This window comes from the organism of the source record quoted next, unplaced genomic scaffold (assembly GCF_019419815.1).
Source record: "Pyrus x bretschneideri cultivar Hongxiangsu unplaced genomic scaffold, Pyrus_bretschneideri_v1 Contig48, whole genome shotgun sequence".
In the NCBI taxonomy this organism is placed as follows: domain Eukaryota; kingdom Viridiplantae; phylum Streptophyta; class Magnoliopsida; order Rosales; family Rosaceae; genus Pyrus; species Pyrus x bretschneideri.
The window spans coordinates 781,760-807,684 of NW_025999785.1; the positions used below are offsets into that span (position 1 = coordinate 781,760).

Here is a 25,925-nt window from a genome sequence, read left to right on the forward strand (position 1 = left end):
TAAAATTAAATATAAATAGTATCTAATAAAAACTAATCACATAATGTACGATGAACGATGAACGGATATAATCGAAGAATCTCTGATATCTTCACAAAGGGGATCCCTGAGATCCTTACAGAGAGGATCTGCCGGGTATCTCTCGCTTTTAGGCTATGAATTCTGATGCACTTTACCTTCGAGTGTCTGGACATGTTTCGAAATCCGATTGGTTCGTGAGGATTTTTCAACTGTATACTGCGAATGCTCAGGATCCTGATTAATTTTTATACCTGTAGGGTCGATTAGATTAGCATTTGGTCCGACCCAAAATCAGGTTTAATAATGCAAAGTCCCCCACTATACTTGAAACATCAATTAACTAATCTGAATAAATCCAACAGACATGGCCTTGACTTTGTTAATTCTTGTCCTTAATCCGGATTACTATTCAAACCACATGTTTACAGTAAACTCTCCCCACTTACGAGTCCTTACAAATTAATGGTATCTATCTCCATTAAGCATAAGGATGGAGGGTAATAAGCACTCAGGGCTAGTTCAAGTGGAGAGAAAAGTAGGACCTTAAAGTAATGAGAAAAATCGAGGTAGTGAGTTAGAATCAAGATAAAGATTTATGATTTGATTTTTTTTAAAATAAAATCAAACAATGGAGGATGAAATGGATACTTCAAAAGAAAAGTCCTCTTATATATTCATATAACTAAACTTCTCAAATGCATGCATGGGTGGGTTAAGTCAATTAGCAAAGATAGTGTGTTCTAATCTCCATTTCTGCTACACATATGCTAGTTTAGAATACAATATCTAAAGAAAATTTGTTAAAATGATCAGAAATTAAATTTCAATTGTTGAACATTAAAAATCGACAACATAAAAAATTGAGGATGTAACGGCATCATTTCAACAATTGAGATTGAAAAGTTGAAGACCATTTACAATTTGACACGAGTCACAAGGCAAAGTCAAAGTGGAAACTTACAAGAACCTCAAAAACAACTACATAAGTAACTAATTTAAACTAATGCTGCCAATTCTTATAAATAATTTCACAATTACATGGAAATACCAATAACTATCTTGTCTATTATTATTATTATTATTATTATTATTATTATTATAAATCCCTAGTGATTGACTTAAGTCCAGCTTAAGGTTGTCCAATATATTGATAGGTTTTGGCCAACTACAAGATCAAAAATGAATATTGTTTTTGTTTTGTTTTTATTAATGTTTGGTATGTGAATCCAAATTGGATAAGGTCACCACAGATTCCAACTTTAATTTACAAGGTAGGGGTCCTTTTTTACTTAATGGATATTCCTTTTACCAGTAAAACACATAGAGGACATGTGAAGTAGGTCCTCCCCATTTTCTTACGTGGCCTAAATTATTTCATCTTCAAACCTTTGTTTCATCTGTCTCATTATATAAGCATGACAAACCACCCCAAATTCTATGGCCTCTCCTCTCTCTCTCTCTCTCTCTCTCTCTCTCCAACTTAATTCTAATTTCTGCCTAACAAGTGACCAGTTTCTGAAGGAATTCGCAGGATCAATCTCTATTGTCGTTCAATTTCTTTCATTTGGTGTCACTGCATTTGTCCAAGGAACAATGGGGATGGTGCTTCAAAAGCTAACAAGAGGGTCATCAAGAGGAGATTATCAGTCTTCAATGTCGAAAAGTTGGGCCGGAGGAGGAGGATGAGGAGGAGGATTTAGGGTTTTCATCCTCTTTCAGCCATGACCTAATTTACAGCAGTAAAGAAAGGTGATGAAATTGAGGAAATGTAAACTCAGGCAAGTCTGATATTCTTGGCTTATCACATATGATATATAAAAAATTAGTTATATATATCATCCTTAATATTCCTTGAACTTTTCTTTCCTTTTTCTTTCCATTGGAAGAAAGACCACCTTTTCTCCTGATTCTTGGCTTAGTTGTCAAGAAATAAATTAATGGAGGAATTGCTGAAATAAATTAAGGAATATGTTAACTCCTCTAGCAGGCTGAGCAGCCAAAAATGGATATAATTTTGTGTTTCCCTTTGTTTGTCTCTGATCTTTATGCCTTTGCTAAAAGATTTGCTTGTATTTTCCATGACTGTAAGATTTTTTTCTTCTTATTGATAAATGAATAATTGATTACTTGACACCCCACAATTGCTATATATATATATATATATATATATATGTATTATTTTGTTCTATTTTCTCATAAGCTTGTACTATATACTTATCTAAACTGGAATCCAAAGCTGTAATTTCTAGGTAAATGGTTAGGGTATGGGATAGAATCTTAGTGCGTGGTTGGATGAAAAAGCTCCCTCTCATGTCTGATTCTTTCCAAAAAATAACTTCACGCTATACATATGTATACATAGACCGTTGAATGATTGTCTGCCTGGTTTTTTTACCGGTTCATCATCCAATTAACTGGCACGGCAGCATTCTTGATCTCTTGTTCAACGTCTCAAAAACCCTAAAACTTTGGTAAATGAATGAAATGCTGGTAGCCTGGGATCCCAAAATCTCAAATTTGTAATTAATATCCCCATCTGAAATCGTCATACCATGTTTTTTCTACAACATTCGGGCATTTCTGAGAACTAACAATGCATACATCTTTAAAAGGATCAAGGGCCTTGATTAGAGTTATATCACTAGATAATGTGAAAGAAGACCGAACCAGAAGATAATGTAGTGAGAACTTTCTAGTTAGTGACTAAATTATGTGATCCCTACCATTTTTCCTCCGCACATGTATAGCTAGGGCACAAGAATAAAGAAGATTTGAGATCTATCAAAAAGTGAAGGGTGGGGGCTAGCGGACATGATAAAATGTTGAAGTATAACTGGTATATATGGAAGGGCTAGCTCCAAATAGTTGGGAAAGTAAACAGAGGAAAAAGAAGAAGAAAACACCTCGGAACCCCACTTCAGTAAGTAACACGCAAAGTGGACTACTGCAAACGCGACGGTGCCTGTATATCCAGAGGTTTGTGTTTGAGTAGTACATAATGTGCCCTAACATGGAATGGTAGTCAATATGTCAAATGTCTACATTTTATAGGAATTTAATTGAAGTGCCAAATGGAATATGAGTCATGACTTTGCTCTAGGTGAGTGTTTTTACTACATCAATAATGAAATGACACTTAGTTATTGTTGGCGATACTTATCTACGTATAACGTATTTATGATGTAATAAAACTATTATCTTATACTTTTTAAAGATAAGTACGCATAGTGTTTTTAAAAACCTAATTCTATTCAAAGCAAAACAATAACGCAAATTCTTATCGCTCTGTATACGAGCAAAATGCCAAAGTCTTATATGATTCGTAGATCTTATAGCAATACGAACTAAGAAATGTTAATCCATAGACCCAATACAATTACAAACTCACAATTGTTGAAGAATCCTAAAAGAAAATGAAAAAAAAAAAAAAGGATTAATTGGAGGATAGAGATTTCTTTCCAAATGATGCAAATTTGAGAGTGAAGGCTAATCTGGTTTTTGGAATCAGGTCGTTTTAGGCATGTGAGGACGGTGGGTGCCCTTTTGGGTCCCTTTAGTACACAGCTATTCATTTTAGTTTGGAGCATAGTACGTAATGGCATGGTAAAATGACTCACCATGTATGTTCAACATAAATTGTTCTCTACATCAAACATTCATGTACAGAAAAAAAAATACTCTTAAGTTGAACCTTCATGGGGAAGATGGATATTTTTGGTACTCCAACATCTTTCACATTGTAAAAGCCATAACACACTCTGGGATAAGGACGACGAGTCGATCGCTAGCAAAGTCTAAACCTTCCATCAATTTTTCCCTTTTTTTTTTTTTTCCTTTTAGTTATTTAAATTTTGAGTTAGTCACCATGTGTGTGCCAAATGACATGCAACTATATAAAAAGAAAAAGAAGAATAAAAAGACAATCCAATTTACTTTTTGTATTGGTCCGTGACTCATCAAAGACTCAGCGACAAAGCTAATTAAAAATAAGAAATTAATAATTAATAATAATTGAAAAAGTTGATGATTAGTTCAATGACAGTTCATTTTTAACCTGTTGAGATTCAGATTCCCATGAGCAAATTAGAGAAGACAGACCAACTTCCACCACCAAATCAAAAATTTTGTTGCAGCTTTGACTTGGCATCTCCTTTTTTACCTTCAAAGTTTTCAATTGGCATGTATCATTATTTATAAATATTGCATCTTGGTGAAGAGTCACTCTGTTGGGGGTGTCCGTACAACTTTAGGGGTTTATTCAATTCAGCCGGTTGGATTAGTTCAAAGAGAATCCAAATATATGGATTGATTGAATTCAAAAAGTGTGCTTTCAATCAGTGGAAGGCGACGCTAATGGAGGAGGCTATTTTTATACATTTATTTCTTGAACTGTTAAAGCATAGTGAACAACATGCACGGTTTTAGATTAAGATGATCCCACCTCGGCGATTCTAGGACAATCTGATCACGTGTTTGACAAACCACTCTATCAAAGCAGCAAGCTCCTCTATGTTTAAGTACTATATGGCTTCACGTAGTTACAATCCACTAAGCACAAGATCTCACTTAATTAAGGTTACTTGCTCAGATGTGACCATTTGCCTTTCTGTGGTTTTGCAGTGGTGTTTGACTATGAAAATTTGCATACGGCAGTAGAGAAACCTTCGGATTTTGAGAGGAAAGCATACAATAGAGTCGCGAAGTGTGGAGTATTCAAGGGTCTTAATCTCGAAGATATAAAAAGAGCTGGTAAACGTCTCATTCTTCATGATGGTTGTATTAATTTCTTCCAGAAAATTGTCAAGATTGAAAACTTGAGAGCAGCTCCGGCGGGAGCAACTGCTTGAGGGACAGGCTGCGGAACAAGGCCTCATTGCTCGAGGGAGGAAGTTTAGCGTTGACTGGCGAGCGAGCCCGAGAAGGCCCGAGCTCCAGGCCCGTGGATTCATGCCGGCCCGAGCGCCTGAAGGCTGTCTGACGTGGGCTGACGTCAGGGCGACGTTAGCCACGTTATTAAGGCACCCACCGGCCTTGACACCACCACTTCCGATCTTTTCACCGACGTTGACATCCTTCCATCTCCTCTTTCTTTGTCTCTGTTTGCTTCTCCATCCTCCTCTATTTTATCTCAAACAATCACCGTTGACGATGACGATGAAGTGGAAGTGGCTGCGGTGTTGAAGCACTTTTGCCGATGCGTCTCTTCCTTCTACGCTCTTTGTGCCATTTTTTCATTCAAATTTTGAACAATTGAGAGATGGATCTCTGTCGTCTTCTCTTTTCTTTTCTTTTTTTTTTCCTGTTTTTTTAGAGATATAGATGGATGGAAAGGAAGAAATTTGGAGGTTGTGGTTTTCTAAAACTCTCTTCTCTGCACTCTCTCTGTAACCCTCATCTCTGTGGTGCACAAATTGCCAAGCCGAGAGAACTTCAGCGAAACATCATTTTTCCGAGCAAGGTAGGGCCTCGAAAATGTTATAGGATTTTACTTTTGCGACTTGATTTCATTCCAAAACATGTATGTGAAATTTGGGTGTCCTTTGGTACAGTTTCAACGCGAGAGAATTTATTCCCAGAAAAAAATATTATTATTTTATTACCTATTGTCAAGGCTATTGAAGTGCATCGGTGGAGATGTAAAAAGTGGTTACTGTTCATTAAAGGCAATTACTGATCACTGGGTGGATAACGTAGTGTATTGCCTGGGGGAAGAGCTCCCATGCTAGAACTGCTCTGAATGCAAATGTTCATGTTCTTTCATACTGTTGGTATGGTGATCTCATAAGGTCGGCCTTTTCATCAGGTATACTTTCCTTCTTAACATTCGTAAGCTTTACACCGTTTATTCATTTTTATGTGTATGCATTATCGAACTGCATGCTTTGCTTGATTGCTTGCATCACACTTTTAGAAAGAATGTAAAGAAATTTATACAACACTTCAAATTAGAAATATGCCAATTTGACATCCAAGATATGCACGTTGGATTTAGAATCTTAAGGGTCGTTTTGAAAATGTTTATCTTGACAACTTTTGCTCATAAACGCTTTCTTGGAAAAGTTTCTATTAGACCACGTTGAAAATTTTAATAAAAATTCAAGTGTTCTTTGAAACAAATGCTTCTTTTAGAAAGCATGTCTAGATGATTTTCTAGTTTAGAAACACAAATCTTGGCGGAAGTGCTTGTAGTTATTTAAAAGCACTAAAGTGCCCCTTTTACAAAACATTTTCATGATACGCGCTAATTGATTTAGAAATCAATCTCCTACTTTCGAGTTGATCACAAATTTTCAATTTTTTCATTCAACATATCCTTCAACATTCATTTAAAGTAACAATTTATCTATTTTAGTCCAATCCTTTATACCAAACATCCTTATAATTGTCTAGAGTACTTTTTAAAAAAAAAGCTAGCCATGATTCATGTGTTCGGACAAGTTGTGGAGTCAGAACAAGTCCAACATCAATGTCAAAGAAATTGGAGCCCGAAAACTATGAAACAAAACTCTCTAATAATTATATAAGTCCAACACATGATTCATGTGTTTATACAGTGCATATAACGTACATGCACTTAAAATGGCATACACGAAAAGTATGGTAAACAAATGGATAAATGAGAGAACAGGCTGACCACTACTTTGCACATGCATTTGGACAATAATTTTTCCATTTGCCCTGCATTTTGTCATTTGTGTATGTTTTGGACAATTGAATGTAAGGCTTTCAAAGCTAAGATTAGACAATTGATTATGTTAGTGTGTCCGTCCTTACATCTGATTTGACCTCTTTCTTCTTTTGATGAATGATAAGATATGACAAACTACAATGATACACAACAATAAATCACAATTTAGTATTGAACTCAAGGACAGAGCTTGTTACCTTAAAAAAAAAAAAAAAAAAAAGACAGAACTAGTTATAGGCTCTCATGGGCAATTACCTTGTGCAATTCTTGAAAAAAGATGGAAATTACTACTAATATTGAGCATAAATTTGTGAAATACAATATTTTTCCCCACCCTATATTTAATTTACATTCCATGCTCCAACACAGAGAATCTGTTAGCCAACACATATATAAATTCTTGACTTCATCTTTGATTGAACTCACTACAAATATATATTGTTCTCATATCTATATGAGTCGAATCTAAAACCTCTTATAAGTGAAAAGTGGATAACATTAACCAACAGTTGTGTGCCCAATCTCCTTCCCCAATATACAAGTAGTTTATAACATCGACACGTTAAAAAATAGAAGCTTACATTTTTCTTTGGTTACATTAGAGGTTTGGAACTTCCGATCTGAAATATTCTTACGTATCATCCTTTACTCCATTCCTCACTACTGACTATTGAGCAAACCCCAGTAGAAACTTCCCTTTTTCTTTAACTAAAAAATTATTATTGGTCTTCTTCAATTCATTCGTTCCAACGAATCAATATTGTGAGTTTCATCTTTCATCTCTCGATCAAAAATTAAAAAAAATGTTAAAAAATATATAAGTGGATAACACTATTCTAAATTTAAAAGAATTTGGCTTCCTAAAATTTCAATTTTCTTTTTCCTTTTTCATTTTCGAAAGGCGTCAACCGTCAAGGTAGAAAATCTAGTTTGGTAGTGGTCATGACTCATGATATATGGTGGGGTTAGTTCGTCCAGTTGTACGATATTATTATTTAAAAACTCATTGGGATTAACCCATCATCGTCACTATTACGGATGTGCTTCGTACTGAAGATTTCATAAAATCATTATTATTTTTTAAATAAAACAAACTTTTCAGTGGGGTTGTAGCCTTTAGGTTATGAATTCTGAAGCACTTAACCTCTGTTAGTTTCGACATGTTTCGGAATCTGATTGTTCCGTCAGGTTTTTCGATTGCATTAGTGCTATACACTGAGTTCTGATTAAATTTGAATGAACTTTAACAAAAATTTTTCGGTATTGTTTATTTTAATGAAAAATTATATTTTTACACTAAAATATCAATTCTAGTACTATTTATTTTACCTTTTATTTTATCCTTACTATTAAAACTCAAAATTTCAAATCATTTTCATTAGCCTTTCTTATATTTTATGCATGTGGGGTTGATTAGATTAGCATTTGGTCCCACCCAAAATTAGGTTGAATAATTAAAAGTCCCCCACTATATTTGAAACATCCGTTAATTAATCTGAACAAATCCAACAGACGTGCCCTTGACTTTGTTAACTCCTGTCCTTAATTCGGATTATTATTCAAACCACATGTTTACAGTAACCCTTCCCACTTACGAGTCCTTGCAAATTAATGGTATTTACCTCCGTTAAGGATAAGGATGGAGGGTATTAAGTCCTCAGGGCTAGTTCAAGTGAGAAAATTTGGCTCGAAAAGTAATGAGAAAAATTGAGGCGGTGAGTTAGGAATTAAAATAAGGTTTATGATTAGTTGCCTTCAAAATAAAATCAAACAAATGAGGTTGAAATGGATATTTCCAAAAGAAAGTCCTCTTTAATATTTTTAAATAACTGAAGTTCTCGAATGCATGCACGAGTAGTTAAGTCAATTGGAAAAAAAAATCTTCATTTGTACCAATTATATATGCTAGTTTAGAATAAAATCTTCTTTAAGTAAATTTTTTTGTTTTACTTAAACAATTGACAATTGAAATCATCCGAAATGCCTATATTTCTTTCATAAAAAACTACATCTTGAAAATGATGAAGTTAACATAACCAAAAGAGATTTAATGAGAATTTGCTAAAATGATCAGAAATTAAATTTTAAATATTAGATTGATCAAAATTAAAAATCGACAACATCAAATAGTGAGGATGTAGCAATCAGATATAAACAATGTATTAAAAAAATTGATCATTTCAAAAATATTGAAGAGTTGAAGATTATTGATACGTCACAAGACAAAGTCAAAGTGAAAAACTTACAAGAACCTCAAGAACAACTACATAAGCAACTAAACTAATGCCGCCAATTCTTATATATAATGTCACAGTAATATGGAAATAACCAAGAACTATCTTGTGTTATTATTATTATGATTATAAAACCCATAGTGATTGACTAATTAGAGGCCAGCTTAAGGTTGTCAAATATATAGGTAGGTTTTGGCCAACTATAAGCTCAAAATGGATATTGTTTTTGTTTTGTTTTTATTAATGTTTGGCATGTAAATCCAAATTGGATAGGTCACCTCAGATTCCAACTTTAAATTATAAGGTAGGGGTCCTTTTTACTGAATGGATATTCCTTTAACCAGTAAATTAAGCACATAGAGGACATGTGAAGTAGGTCCTCCCCATGTACGTACGTGGCCTAAATTTTTCATTTTCACCTTTGTTCCATCCGTCTCATTATATAAGCATGGCCAACCACCCCCCAAATTCTGTGGCCTCTCCTCTTTCTCTCTCTCTCTCTCTCTCTCTCTCTCTCTACAACTTTATTCTAATTTCTGCCCAAGAAGTTACCAGTTTTCGAAGGAATTCACAGGATCAATCTCTATCGGCGTTCAATTTCTTTCGTTTGGTGTCACTGAATTTGTCCAAGGAAAGATGGCGATGGTGCTTCAAAAGCTGAGAAGAATGTCATCAAGAGGAGATTATCAATCTTCGATGTCGAAAAGTTGGGCCGGAGGAGGAGGGGGAGGAGGAAGATTTAGGGTTTTCATCAGCTTTCAGCTGCCATGACCTAATTTACAGCAGTGAAGAAAGGTGATGAACTTGAGGAAATGTAAACTCAGGCAAGTCTGATATTCTTGGCTTATCACATATGATATATATATATATATATATATATATATAATAGTTATGTATATCATCCTTATATTCCTTGACCTTTTTTCTTTCCTTTTTCTTTCCTTTGGATGAATGACCACCTTTTCTCCTGATTCTTGGCTTAGTTTCCAAGAAATTAATTAATGGAGGAATTACTGAAATAAATAAAGGAATATGTTAGCTCCTCTAGCAGGCTGAGCAGCCAAAAATAGAAATTTTGTGTTTCCTTTTTTTCTTTTTTTTTTTTTTTTTTTTTTCCTCTGATCATTATGAATATTTGCTTGTATTTTTCATGAATGCAGGATTTTTTCTTCTTCTTATTAATAAATGAATCATTGACTACTTGACACCCCACAATTGCTATATTATTTTGTTCTATTTTCTCATAAGCTTGTACTTTATACTTATCTGAACTGGAATCTTTGATGTCCAAAAGCTATAATTCAAGGTAAATGATCAGGGTAGAGGACATAATCATGGTACGTGGTTGGATGAAAAAGCTCCCTCTCGTGTCTGATTCTTTCCAAAAAAAAAACAATTTCACGGTTTCACGGTATATATAGTACACACATATACGTATATATACTCCGTTGAATGATTGTCTGCCTGGTTATCCATTTTCCCGTTAACTGGCATGGCAGCAGCATTCTTAGTCCTTTGTTCAACGTCTCAAAAACCCTAAAAATTTGGTAAATGAATGAAATGCTGGGATCCCAAAATTTCAAATTTGTTAATATATATTCCCATCTGAAATCTTCACATCCAGATTTTTATACCACATTCGAGCATTTCTAAGAACGAACGATGCCTACGTCGTTAAAAGGATCAAGGGCCTTGATTAGAGTTATAGTTATATCACTAGATAATCTGAAAGAAGAATGAACCGGAGGATAATGCAGTGAGAACATTCTAGTTGGTGACTAAATTATGTGATCCCTACCATTGTTCCTCGGCACATGTCTAGCTAGGGCACAAGAATAAAGAAGATTTGAGATCTATCAAAAAGTGAAGGGTGGGGGCTAACAGACATGATAAAATGTTGAAGTAAAACCGGTATATATGGAAGGGCTAGCTCCAAATAGTTGGGAACGTAAACAGACGAAAAATAAGAAGAAAACACCTCGGATAATGTATATATTAAACTCCCCTTCGGTAAATAACACGCAGAGTGGACTATTGCAAATGCGACGGTGCTGGTATATCCAGACATTTATGTTTGAGTAATATATTATGTGTCCTAACATGGAATGCTATTCAATATACAACATATGTACATTTATAGAAATTTAATTGAAGTGCTAGTTGGAAAATGTTGCATGAGTTATGACTTTGCTCCAAGTGAGTGCTTGTATTACATCAATAATGAAACGGCATGTAGTTACTGTTAACAGTATCTACGTACTTATAACGCATTGATGATGTATTAAAATTGTTATCTTAAGATTGAATGGAGGATAGAGATTTCTTTACCAAATGATGCAATAGCAATGAAGTAATTTGAGATTAAAGGTTAATTTGGTTTTGGGAATCAGTTGGTGTTAGGGGATGTGTGGTCGGTGGGTGCCCTTGTGGATCCTTTTAATACACATAGCTATAGATGTCCATTTTAGTACTGGTTTTGTACTGAGGTGCTTTTATAAAAAGTGGGTATAAAAAAAAACTGAACTCAAAAAGGTGTTTGGTAAACACTTAAAAACAGCTTATTTTTACAATTTTAGATGAAAAAAAGATGAAAACGTGAAGCAACAAAAAAAAGCTTATTCTCACAGCACAGCAAAACAGTTTTTTTTTTCAAAGCACATCAATACCAAACCAGCCCTAACCTCTCCTCTTGCGCACATCCACACCTATTTTTTTGCCACATTTTTAAACGCTTCCTCGCCATCTCTCCCTCTTCTCTAGTTCATGCTCTCTCCTCCTTTCTTTCTCCACCCATGTTTGAAAGAGAATCGGTGATATAATGTGACAGTATTCATATACAGTTGTTCAACACAAAACATTGTCTACCTTAAACACTTATGTACAAGAAAAAAAAAGGATACTCTTTAAGTTGAACCTTCATGGGGAAGGTGGAATCTTTTGGCACTCCACCATCTATCACATTTTAAAAGCCATAAATAGGGGGTGGGGGCATATTTGTAGCTTTTTTCATGTTAATATTTATACTACTAGCTTATCTACTACTACTACTACATACACTTTGGGATAAGGACGACGAGGGGATCACAAGTAAAGTGTAAAATCCTCCATCATTTTCTCTCTTCCTTTTTTTTTCCTTCTCATGATTTAAATTTTGAGTTAGTCACCATGTGTGTCACCTAGTGCCAAATGACGTGCAACTATACAATGAAAAAGAATAAACAAAACAATCCAATTTATTTTTGTACTGGCCCGTGACTCATCAAAGACTCAGTGACAAAGCTAGTTAAAATTAAAATTAAATAAATAATAATTTATTATTATTTTACTATATGGTTGAAAAGTTGGTGATTAGTTCGATGACAGTTCAGATTTAACCTGATTGAGATTCAGAATCCCATGAGCAAATTAGAGAAGACAGATCAACTTCCAGCACCAAATCAAAAATCTTGTTGCAGCTTTGACTTGGCATCTCCTTTTTTTTCCCTTCAAAGTTTTCAAGTGGCAACAATGATGTGTCATTATTTACACAGATAATGCGTCTTGGTGAAGAATCACTTTGTTGAGGGGAAGGGGGGTGTTGCCGTACAACTTAGGGTATATAAATTCAGCGAGTTGGATTGATTCAAAGAGATTTTTTAATCCAAATGTGTTGATTGATTGAATTCGAAAGTGTGCTTTCAGTTAGTGGAGGGCGACGCTAATGGAGGAGGCTGTTTTTTTATTTATTCATTTCTTGATCTGTTAAAGCATAGTGAACACGTGCATGCTTTTAGGTTAAGATGATCCCACTTTGGCAATTTTGTATACAAGAAAGATTTTAGTAGGACAGCCTAATCACGTGATTGACAGATTGACAAATCACTCTTTCAAAGAAGCAAGCTCCTTTATGTTTAGGTATTGTATGGCTCCACGTAGGTCCAATCTGCTAAGCACAAGATCTCACTCTTGTGAGAGTGGCCTGACTAACCACATGGTTAAATTACCCTACTAAAACTTTTCTCGAAAGCAATTCAATAGAGGTCGTAAATACAATCCCTACTAAAGCTTTTCTCCATGAAAGCATTATCCGTGAGGCACAAAATCTCATTCTTGTGAGTATGTGAGAGTAATCTAACCAACTACGTGATTAGGTTACCTTACTAAAACTTTTCTCCAATACATTTCAACTATAGTCATCACATCAACCACTAGATATTTGCTAATCCACTCTTCTTATAACACATTATTTATTTTTTAAAGGAGACCGAATTGTGTCACCGCTTTTTATACAAAATTTTTGACCCACATTTTTGTGGAACCCAATTCATAATTTATTTCAACGATCTAAACTGTCTGTTTTTTTTAGTCTTCTCTCAAAGATCACATCTACCAAAAATCACCCAAATTTGAAATCACATGGAGGGTGGATTAAAGGTTAGGTTTTCTTTGTAAAACCGTATCTATCTATTTTTTTTTAACTATATATGAATGTCTCTTAATGGATTTAAATTTGTCTAAGAATGATCTATGAATGATGTTCTAAAAGATAACAGTTTGGACTGTTAAAATACATTAAGAAGTGCGCTCAACAAAAACATGTCAAAAGTCGTGTAAAGAAGTTCACATCACGGATCCGCCCCCAATTTAAATCCATAACATACCAACCCATCGTCTGCTCGTATTATAAAATAGAGCACTTGAACAAAGAGGGAGTATTTTGAAGGATTTTAAGTAGTAGCTAGGTGAATGTAACTAAGAAAACTTCAACTTCTAAATGTGTGAGATATTTCAAATGGTTGTATCTTGGTATGGCACCGGCACTTTTAAGTGATATCAAAGATTACCATTGTACAGAACAATGTCGGAACTATGATTTATAGCTTTTGAAAGAATATTGTACCAAAATTTCTTAGATGAAAAGCAAAAAAAATTCTAAAATCAACAAACTTACTGCAGTACTTTACAAGCTAATCGTGGGGATTCCATGTGAAACAGGTTACAACAGACGGAATCAAACACAGGTTCAACTAGGTTTGCTCGCGGGTCAACACAACAAACATAAGCTCCTACTTCTCGTCGCATCTCGGTCTTCGAAGCCTCTCAAAAATGACCTAGTTGCAAGGTGCTCTGAAGCGTATGTCATGAAAGATGCCAAAACTAGACCTCCAACGACCATCAAACCCAGCCTGTTAAATGTCGTGATGATGCATATTGTTATTAATCATTCTCTTTAATCGCATTATTTTCAAAGATGAGTAAGTAACCCAGAAAACTATAACTGGTCAAGCAAATTACCGTAAAAATAGAGCTGTTATCCCGAAAAGACATGGCAAAGATGGCGCAGCAACAGCCAGAAAAGCCATTCCTAGCCCATAATACAATCTAGCATTATCACATAAAGATGCTTGCCGTTGATGACCTATAACACATCAAATAACCATTGATTGAGTTGGAAAACAAATACACAAGCAAACAAGGAACTAATTAGCTGAACTTGATCCGTGAATGTCGGCACTGGTTTAATTCAAGAAAGCTTACCTTTTCCAGAATCATAATCAACTGATTCGGGAGCAGAGGGCGAGGTTTCTGCTTGCACTGCTGTTGCCTTTCCCCACTGATAAATTAGATGCAGATAACCTCCAAATAATACAAAGAAGATAGTGAATGTCCACTCGTACATCAACAGTAAACCAGTCCATGGCATAACTTGTCGAGGCACAATTGCAAGAGAAAGGGCAAGGGCCACCAGGGCAGCCATGAAACAAACAACAATAGAGATTCCACCCAAGTAAACTGGCACCTTGGACTGCATCACATTAAGGATCGTTTCACGACAGAAGTCTCTAGAACAAAGAATTTCTAATGACAACAGAATATAGTAAAGTTTGGTGTGAAGTTAATTTGTACATGATTCAACATACAAAATTGAGACAAGGGATCTAACCTGATGATTGGAATTTATAGAGGAAGACGTGGAAACAACAGTATAATTAGGTATCCCCATAGATCTAATTTTGTAGCAAAGGTGCTTGATTTGATCATACAATGAACTTCTACACAATGAGCCAAAGTAATCCTGTGTCTGCACCAAAATTGACAAACCTCGATATCCAGAAAACAAAATAACCATGTCTTGACATTCGGCCAAATTAATCATGTAATTACTAACCTGAACACAAGACCGATAGTAACAAAATAGTAGAGCACAAAATGGTAGCAGGAAAAGAAACTTCACAAGAAGAGCATCATTTGGATTTCCACCACCTCCAGTTCTTGGAAGGGTTTCCCTAAGCTGTACCCTAACATTCTGCAGTATAAATGAAAGTCATAGATTATAACTTCTTTGAATGCAAAAGTTACAGTATAATATTTAAAATGAAAAATCAGACAAACACATAGATTATTAGAAAATTGAATTCAAAGCAGTACCTGCCAGACATCGACCGGTTTCAAAAGCCAAGATGTCCACCAATCCCAAGGTTTGAGGGGGCCAAGCGTATAGTGAATGACACGGAGTTCACTTTCATCTACCATCCACTGAGAGTATAAAGCATAAACAGATTAGACACCTTAATTGGCATAAAAAATATTAAAACAAAAAAAAGGTGAAAAATAGAAATCAAAGGTCCATTTCCATTTAGCCACTTCATATGTGTCACACCTTATTGCTCAAAAGGACAAACTAAAGAAAATTGTATTCTAGAATGTAGATATCACAAATCATTACTGGTCGAATTTGGAGTTCCCTCTTCAGCTATATACATGGGTCAGAAAGTAGCACCACAGAACCAGTGATATTCTTGGCAGTTTTTTAATCCAATTAGCTTCACATGTACCAATTAAAGGGTTGTTTTTATTTTATCATTAGACTCATATAAAGGTTCTACTTGGGTTCCAGCCCTGAGGTTTCACTATTGAAAACCAAATAACTTCTCCAATGCCAAAACTTATTCTTCAAGTGTATACAATAGAAATATTATCTCCTTCTATGGTACTTTAAATTTGGGAGTAAATGTGCAGGCATCGATATCATGCATGGCAATGAAGACATGTAAACTAATCGATCAGCATTAATAATAACATGTCGAAAAGCTATTGATACATACCTTGTTTGCCAGCATATAAAGACCGACATCTGCATTATATAAAGTGGAAAGTCGCTCCATTTCAGGAACTGGTCTAGACTTTCGCACCTCCTGCGATAAATTGGGCTCAAAGAGATGGGCATTTGGAAAATCGGAATAATATGAATTCAGAAATCCCTGATCTCCTGTAATAAATAATTAGGGACATAAAATTTTAGAGAGACGAACGACTACAATGGATTAGTGTTTTCTCCAAAGAAAACCCAATGAGTGAGAAACATATGATACACATCGTAACAACCAACTTGACACTAAGCATGTACTTGAGTATTTAACCAGGGATATCAAGGAACTCCTTTTGACAGAGCGACATGTACATATAAGAAATTATTTGAGCCATTGACATCAACAGTGCAATCCAATTTAATATGAAATCAGTTTTTACAGAACCATATCAATAAAGTTGAACTAAATTCCTTTTCCTAAACATAAACTTGACTCGAAAGCTCGGACTTTTTTCTCACATTGGGTTTGACTATGCATTTAAACTACACTCCAACAGTACAGACTACAGATCAATGTTCAATACAACATGCAGATGGAGAAAGAATTACGCTGAAAGAACTCACAGGTAGTGCAAAGTGATTAAAATTACATGAAGATTATGTTACCTCCAGTGTAAGAAGGCAAAGTGGTCACTTTTCTCATCATGTCATTAAAAAGAGTTTCCGACGGTTCCACTACCATCACCCCAGAGTTCAGCCTCTCAGAATGCTTCAAGTTAGCACAGAATTTACTGCATTTGAAAAGATCCTCAATGCTCTTGACAACAATAGTATCCGCATCGAGATACACAACTGCACAATCAAACTCCCGGCGATAAGAAACACAAAAAAAAAGAGTGAAACTTCAAAATCTTAAACTAAAAATATTGCATCTTTGATTTGTTATATCCTATGAGAACTACGAAATCATCGAAGTTTTCACCTTTCTTGTAGTTAGTCATGTTAAATATTTTGAGCTTTGTGTAGACACCCCAGAACCTCGTCGGCCGGACTTGATTAGGATTTGCCAATAAACTAATCTTCTCCACTATCCATCCATCAGCCTGCACAATTAATCACCAAAACTAATCAAACTTACAATAAACCTGATTCCGGGCTGTTTTTCGCAGCTCGCACTTCACTCAAACAAATAACCGATTCAGGAAAAAGCAGCTAACTTCAGCTTTTTCCAAAATCACTTTCGATTCAGTTAAATCCAACTTCACCAAAACCAAAAATGGAATTAGAAAAAAGCAGCTTTTTTTCTTTCTAAAATCACTTCTCCAATAGGAAAGTCTACAACTCAACTAAAGCCTAAACTCAATTCAGCTTCCTTAACTAGAAACAGGAACAAGAATTAATCACCTGGAGAAGCTTCATGGCGTAATCGGAGACGCCGTCGGAGACCAGAGCCACCATGTCCTTGGTCGATCCAGTGTCCCGTATCGACTTCCCGAGCACTCGAACGCCCAATAGGAACTCATCTCCGTACAGCAGCGTGACGTAAGCCTCCACCGAAGTCTGGCGGCGGGAAGACGACGACGACGACGAGTCAAAGGCGGCGCTTTGTTGAATCGCGGCGGCGGCGAGCACAAGCGCTGTGAGCACAAACCACGCCTTGAGTCTCATTATAGTAAGGGAGCCTCTGAATTTTGGGTTGATATCGCTTTCTCGAGAAAATTGGGGACTTTCTCGAGACAATCAAAGAGTTTGGGATGGGGAGGGTTTTTCCTTCGAATTTGGGTTTGATTTGTCTGTCGTCTCTGACCTGCCGCAGAATAGTCCAACTAGTTTCAAACTAGAACAAAAGGATCCATGGATCATGTGTCCTGTGGTATACGATACCATTTTTAAGTTAGAAATTTTAAATTCGACTTAGGATAGTTTTTTTATGTTCATATATAAAAGATTGATGAAGATTTTGAAAGCGCATACATCTTTGTTAGTTTTACAGTTTAATGATTTTTTTTTTTAACATATAAGTGATGGGTCTTAGTTTCTGTTTAACAGTGTGAAATGAACGATTGCGTGTTAAGAACAAAATGTGTTGGTTCTAGTAAATGAATAATTATCAAGGTCTGAAAAGATTGTTAGCTCTAGCATAATGAACTAATCAACTTTGGAGTAGAAACTGGTACCTTGTGTGACTCTGTGTCTCTATGGGATCACTCGTGAGGAAGCGTATTGAAGTATAGAATCTCATATCAAAAATAGTACCAAAATAATATATTTAGGCCATCTCATAGTATATTTAGGACATGTCCAACCGAATAAGGGCTAAGGGGCTCTTTTAACCCTGCAATAAATTATATTTTAATGAACAGTATCATATCATATTTTATACCATCTTCAACCGAATGAGCTAAATGGTCATAGGCCAAACATAGCCCTTTGACAAAAAACTATCTCCAACCAAGGGGGCCAAAGAGCTATAGGCCAAACATAAATTATTATTTTAATTGAATTAATATGGTTAATTAAATTAAACTACCATATTAAAATAAGGGTTTCGAACTTATTTTGAGTGCCACTTGTTGTCAAATGAATAAGCCTCTGGATTTCTTATCTTTATATAATCTCAATAATTTTTTGGATAAGATTTTAAGTTACACGTGTCGCTAACATGAGTAACTCTCTAAATTTCTTATATTTATATAATCTCAATAAATTTCCGGATATGATTTCGAATGACACATGTCGCTAAAGTGAGTAACACGAAAGTGAAAAGTATGTGAGAAATGATGTACGAATGTCTTAGGTATTTATAGGAAAAAAAAATAGATTTTTTTTTTTTTTTGTAAATTTGTCCAAAAAAAAAAATTCAAATGCCAACGGTAACCTGATCATACTGACACCAAGTTGTCGTTGGCATTCAAATGGGCTAAGCAGGAGAGTTGGCAAAATGTCAAGCTTGACATTCTAGCGCTGGAGGGTTGGCGAAATGTTGAGCTTGACATTCTAGTGCTAGAGGGCTGGCTAGCTGGCTAGTTGGAAATGACCAGCCCGCTGGCCTGATTTGGGGTTTTTGGCCAGATGGGGCCCACAAGCCATTTGGCCTAGCTCTCAGTTGGAGATGATTTTTGTGTCATTCCAAGCTATTTTTAGCTCTATGGTCATGTCAATTGAAGATGACCTTACATGTGGGAGGTTCATGGTTGAACTCCCTCCAAGCTAAAATTCCTAACATGCATACTAAGGTTCTAAAAAATGTCAGATGCTAATCGGACGACGAGTAAACATTATGTTGGGTTTGTCTACCGTGCACAGGTCACATTTAAATATATATATATATATATATATATATATATATATTACACGCATATGTGTACATATAATGATAATTTAGAGGCTATTCCGAATCGGAAATCTATACACAAATGTATGTAATATATATTTAAATGTGACATTTTCCATGCACTGTCGTCTCTGCACCAACGTATTGTATACATGCTAAATAACTAAATCAAAAATATCAACATTCACCCATATAAAGTCAACCATCCAAAACAATAGTGCATCACACATACCAGTGCATTGTATCATTTTCAAATTATAGCCTCCCGACGGATTGATTGTGTCAGAGAAGTTGACAGACTGACAAGTTTTTGAGTTTCATTGATCTGGGCTCTGCTATGATGTTGTGACCGAGTATTGGGCTAATCAAAGTAGTATTGGGCCCACCACCACAAAACAAGTCCATTAGGTCTCTCCACTTTGGTCCTGATTTTCCCTGGACCTTTTACAACTTAAGCCCAAAATTCCAGATTCAACACCCACGTGGCCCAAACTTCTCAGTCATGATGTGATACATTACGTCACCACTTAAGTGCTAACTAATTAGTAAGTTAATACGCCGTCAACCGTTTAATTGTGCTCACTCCACAATTTAATCATAATCTGAAACTCATATTTTGTGTAGGGTGGTATTGTTAGTTGGTTAAATAATTAGTTATTAGACGGAATGAAAATCAGTAAGAATTGAACACACACTAGAGTACATAGATATGATTGCTTTCAACCATTACGACAAAATTTCAGTAGTTTAAAAAAATAATAGTTCGTTCATGAACAAACAAGTGGTTAATACCCCATTAACTTTTCAACAAAAAAAAATCTTGTATTAATTTAAGATTCGTTTGGGATTGCTTTTAAAATTGTTGAAAGCGTTTTTTGTGAAAATGTTTTTGAAACTAATCTTTAATAAAATGCAAGTGAATTCTAAAAAATACTTGAAGTGATTCCTACAAGAAGCACGTAACTGACGCTTCTAGCATGAAGCACTTTAAATACTTTTAAACTCAGAAACATTTTTTCTAAAAACAGTTTCAATCATGTTAAAAACATTTCCAAACCACACTTTACTAACTGACAGGGAGCTACTATAATTTCATATCTTCATATAGTGTCATGCGCACAATTTCATTGGTTCCTCCTCCATCTTGATTTGATAAAAGGGAGTTTTAACGAAAAGCCCATGGTACTGTTTATTTTAACGAAAAACCATATTTTTACACTAAAAAGTCAATCCTGGTATTATTCACTTTACCCTTTATTTTATCCTTATAGTTAAAACTCAAAGTTTTCAAGTCATTTTCATTAATTTTCCTTTGATAATGGATGAATGAATGATTATTGGTGGTGGCGGCGGCTGTGGCGGTGGCGCTTTAGCTTTACTGGCTTTGTTTTTTGGCATATCACCACCATGTGGGGGCACCTAACGAATTTGATTGAATTGAATACTTTTCTTTTCACATGGCCTCCAGCCTTTTCATCTTCTTTATGCTTTTCAATTATTATCTAATCTTCTTTGCAATCCAAATATTTATTTGCACTTTTTTAGATTTATGAATATATAATTGCAATCTGCCAGATGAGTGCATGTGAAGTTATGGAAGTGACTGGAATTTGGTAGTCCCTCTCTCTCCCTCTCCCTCTCTCTCCTGATATGAAGAAAGTTCCGAGTTGTCTATCTTCTAAGGTTTTTGCACATTGTAACATGGAGAGATTCTCGTCTGCTCAAATTCATGTCCATTACCAATTAGCTCATTAGACAACTGATTTCATTCACTATTTCATTAACCATTTAATCCATAATGCGAATGAATTCAATCCTTGATTTCACGATGCAACAGTGATACCACACTCTCGTTTTCCAATTTTTTTCTTCTTTGTTTCTATTACATTCTCATGAATTCAATGTATTGGATTTAAGAATTGAAATCACTCTCATAAAACTCATTTTTTTGACCTGAGGAGTTTGATTCCTACAAAATGAGAATCAACTGAATTTTCCGATCAAACGTGGATGACCTTAGAAACAAAGGGGGAGTTAAAATACTATAAAGCATATGAATAATGTCAATGTTTTGTAAGCAAACATGGTAAAGGGTGACCCCAGGGCAATAAGCCCCCGCCCTACCCCACCCCCCCCCCTCGGGGACACTTTGTGAGAATTTGGGAGGGGGGATGTTTGTCGTAGGTTTGCAAAGAGATTTCCATGACTCGAATCAATGACCTTTCAATCATAAAAGAGCAGCATTTCCGTTACACCACGACTCGCCCTCCAAGTAATCATAAAAAAGAAAAATAAACATTTTTACAAGTTTAACAGAAGATTTTTTTGTTAACCAAAGCACAATTTTTTCCAGAATAATTTTAATTAATAGTTAATTAATACCATTTGAGTTGACTAATGATGAATTATAAGAATAATGGAAGTATTTATCATCTGGAAAACACATTCTCTCCATGTTTTGCTGTCTGGGAGATTTCAAATAACTCCAAACCTTGACAGTCAATTCACTCATTGGTTTCCAATAACTCCATATAATTTAGCTGCTGCAGATCCCGAGAACCCACGTATTCCCAATAAGTTAATCCCTTATCTGCCGAAATTCGAAACAAATTTGCAACCGGCTTGTAGCTCAAGCGGTTAAAAACATTTACTCACGCATTCGTGGCCTTGACTTCGGTATGGCTCTCTCAAATAAGTAAATCCTCCACATCCCTCCAACCCACATATTTCCAATAAGTTAATCAAGCATCTGTGGCCTTGACTTTGGTATGGCTCTAAGTTAATCCTCCACATCCCTCCAACCTCCAACCACCCCACACCCCACCCCAACAACCCCCCCCCCCCACACATCTGTCATTAGTTATCAAAACCAAAACAAATTTGCAATTGGCTTGAAGCTCAGGGGTACCCCCCATTTGTCATTAGTTATCAAAACCAAAACAAATTTGTAATTGGCTTGAAGCTCAACCAGTTAAAAACGTTTACTCATGTATTCGATGCCTTGGCTTCTTTATGTCTGTCTCTTAAATAAGTTAATTCCCCCATCTATCAATTGGCTTGAAGCTTAAGCGGTTACAAGCGTTTACCTCTGCACCCGAGATTCTATCTTCTGTCTGTCTGTCTCTCAGAGTCATATAACTCCTCTAGAGTTTTGGCACTCTCTTACTCCCTCTGTTTGAAAGAGCCCAGAAAATGCCACCACCCTGATAAGAGAAGGAACATAACAGAGAGAAGAATAACAAAGATGTCAACCCTCTTGGTGTTCTTCTACTGTTTCACTGCCACCACTCTTGTTGTTGCTCAAACCACGCCGGATGTGGAGTGGTTGACCTTACTTTCGATCAAATCTAGTCTCGTTGATCCAACCGGCGGCCTCAAAGATTGGAAAATGCCGAACAACGCAGTTGAGGGAGGTTTGCCACATTGCAATTGGGCTGGAGTTTGGTGCAACTCAAAGGGGTTTGTAGAGAAGCTGGACTCTCCAACATGAACCTCAGTGGCCATGTATCCGATCACATTCAAGGCTTGCGCAGTCTTTTGATGCTCAACATTTCTTGCAATGCGTTTGACACATCGTTGCCAAAAATGATAACCAATCTTACATCGCTGAAGAGCATTGGTGTGAGCCAAAACAACTTTGTTGGCAAATTTCTAACAGGTTTCGGAAGGGCTTCAGGATTGACATCAGTCAATGCATCGAGCAACAACTTCTCAGGATTTCTTCTGGATGATCTTGGATACGCAACCTCCCTCGACAGCCTTGATTTCAGAGGGAGCTTCTTTGAAGGTTCGATCCCTACATCTTACAAGAACCTGCAAAAGGTGAATTTTCTTGGCCTATCTGGTAACAATCTCATGGGAAACCTTCCAAGAGAACTCGGGGCAGCTTTCGTCGCTAGAGATTATTATTCTCGGATACAACGTTTTTGAAGGCACAATCCCGGTGGAGTTTGGCAACTCACCAATCTTCAGTATCTTGACTTGGCAGTTGGCAGCCTCAGTGGCCAAATTCCACCTGAATTAGGGAGGCTGCAAAAACTCACCATAGTTTACTTGTACAAAAACAATTTCACGGGAAAAATCCCACCACATTTCGGTAACATTACATCGCTAGTGTTCTTGGATCTCTCCGATAATCAGATTTCTGGAGAGATTCCTGAAACACTTGCGCAGTTGACGAATCTGCAGCTTTTGAACTTAATGTGCAATAAGCTCACATGTTCAGTTCCTGCCAACCTCGGCAAGTTAACCAAGTTAGAGGTACTTGAGCTGTGGCAGAACTTTTTGACAGGTCATCTTCCAACAAATCTCGGAAAGAATTCCCCATTGAAATGGTTGGATGTGTCATCGAATTCATTGTTGGGTGATATCCCACCAGGTTTGTGTGCTTCCGACAATCTCACTAAACTCATCCTGTTCAACAACTTCTTCTCCGGTCCAATCCCAGTAGGCTTTTCGACATGTTTGTCATTGGTTTGTGTTCGTATGCAAAACAATCTTATTTTGGGATCCATTCTAGTTGGTCTAGGAAATCTTCCAGTTCTTCAAAGGCTAGAATTGGCGGGAAACAATCTTACTGGCCAAATTCCTTTGGACATTACTCTGTCTGCATCGCTCTCCTTCATCGATGTCTCTGACAACCGCCTTGAATCATCTCTTCCTTCGAGTATCTTTTCCTTCTGAATCTTCGGACCTTCATGGCTTTCAACAACAACTTGGAAGGCAAGCTACCGGACCAGTTTCAAGACTACCCGTCTCTCTCAGTCCTCGACATTTCAAACTACCATATCTCTGGAAAATTTCCAGAGAGCATAGCTTCTTGCGAAAAGCCGGTGAATCTGAATCTCAGAAACAACCAGTTCAACGGGGAAATCCCTCAACCGATAGCGACAATGCCTACATTGTCAGTTCTCAATCTGTCCAACAATTCTTTGGTAGGTCAAATCCCGGAAAGTTTCGGAAGCTCACCAGCCTTGGAGATGCTTAACTTGTCCTACAACAGGCTTGAAGGTCCAGTACCTGCAAATGGTATCCTAATGACCATAAACCCGAATGATCTCGTAGGCAATGCCGGTCTTTGCGGAGGCATACTTCCACCGTGCTCTCATAGTTTAGCCGTGACAGCAGCTTCTCACCGGAACATGCACATCAAACACATCGTTACTGGATTCATCATCCGAATCTCAGTAATTTCGGCTGTTGGAATAGCATTTTTCGCAGGGAGATGGATGTCTCGGAAATGGTACTTGTGTAACAGCTGCGAAAGTTGATTCAACAAGACCAATCAAGAGTGGCCGTGGAGGTTAGTAGCATTTCAAAGAATTAACATCACAAGTGTTGACATTTTGGCTTGCATACAAGAATCGAACATCATCGACATGGGCGGGAGCGGAGTTGTTTACAAGGTGGAAATCCATCGACCCCATTCGATTGTAGCAGTTAAAAAGCTATGGAGGTCGGGGACAGATGTCGAAAGTGGTGATGATCTGTATGGTGAAGTGAACCTTCTTGGCAGGCTCCGGCATAGGAACATTGTTCTGTTGTTAGGGTACCTTCATAACGAACATGATGTGGTGATGATATACGAGTTCATGCCGAACGGGAACCTTGGGACCGCATTGCATGGAAATCAAGCCGGAAAGCTGTTGGTCGACTGGGTTTCGAGGTATAACATAGCAGTGGGTTTCGAGTTATCTCCACCATGACTGTCAGCCGCCAGTTATTCACCGAGATATCAAATCGAACAACATTATACAAACGTTGACGCCAGAACGGTAGATTTCGGGTTAGCAAGGACGATGATCCACAAGAACGAGATAGTTTCAATGGTGGCAGGATCTTACGGATACATTGCACCTGGTAAGTTAACTACCAGAATACGGTTTCTATCAAAAACTAGTTAGCCATGTTAATTTGAATCTTATTCCCCTAATGTTTTGTAACAGAATACGGATACGCGTTGAAGGTAGACGAAAAGACTGACATCTACAGCTACGACGTAGTTCTGTTAGAGCTTATAACTGGAAAGATGCTTGTAGACACTGCATTCGGGGAATCTGTGAATATCGTGGAGTGGGTTCGAAGGAAAGTGAGGAGCAAGGAACCTTAGAAGAAACACTGGATCCTAGCATAGCCGGTGAATGCAAGCATGTTCAGGAAGAAATGCTTCTCGTCCTCCGAATCGCGCTTCTCTGTACGGCAAAGCTCCCGAAAGACAGGCCTTCCATAACAATGCTCGGAGAGTTGAAATCGAGGAGGAAAAGCATTTGTGATAGTAGAAGCCAGAAAATTGGCAAGGAGAAGCCTATCTTTAGCACCTCACCAGTCATGGGTCTTCTGTAGGAATCCATTCTCCAAGCTTTATCTTCGAGTTTTATTTCTTTTCGCGTAAATGTATCTTCTCTTTTCTTTCGACTAATTTATACTGCGCCTTCATAGCAGCATACACCGTTGATTAACATTCAACGAAAAAGAAGTACATTGTTTTTAATCAACAATTCTTTGTACCTCTAGCAATTGCAAACAAACGTACCTTCATGCAGCTTGCATTAAGTCAAAGGTTCGAACGAGGGGGTGTAC

At 36.7% G+C, this 25,925-nt stretch overlaps 1 protein-coding gene and 1 pseudogene across 1 annotated transcript; one reads left to right on the plus strand and one right to left on the minus strand.

Annotated features, from left to right (window-relative positions):
* Positions 1-13,768: 13,768 nt before the first annotated feature.
* On the minus strand, positions 13,769-17,707 carry LOC103968126 (inositol phosphorylceramide glucuronosyltransferase 1). The gene is made up of 10 exons (XM_009381467.3): positions 17,417-17,707; positions 16,995-17,115; positions 16,679-16,864; positions 16,029-16,192; positions 15,352-15,459; positions 15,092-15,229; positions 14,867-15,004; positions 14,461-14,728; positions 14,218-14,341; positions 13,769-14,108 (listed from the first exon to the last, which is right to left on the minus strand). Exons 1-10 carry the CDS (start codon positions 17,678-17,680, stop codon positions 13,967-13,969), a joined length of 1,653 nt encoding a protein of 550 aa, XP_009379742.2. The 5' UTR covers positions 17,681-17,707; the 3' UTR covers positions 13,769-13,966.
* A 4,579-nt stretch (positions 17,708-22,286) lies between these two features.
* Positions 22,287-25,925, plus strand: LOC108865478 (annotated as a pseudogene).

Bases quoted from the DNA above. Each gene is read 5' to 3' on its own strand.
- LOC103968126 (XM_009381467.3), bottom strand. From the start codon at position 17,680: ATGAGACTCAAGGCGTGGTTTGTGCTCACAGCGCTTGTGCTCGCCGCC. The intron at 15,230-15,351 runs GTACTGCTTTGA...TTTATACTGCAG, and splicing joins AACCGGTCGATGTCTGGCAG to AATGTTAGGGTACAGCTTAG. The intron at 15,005-15,091 runs GTTAGTAATTAC...ATTTTGGTGCAG, and splicing joins ACTATCGGTCTTGTGTTCAG to ACACAGGATTACTTTGGCTC.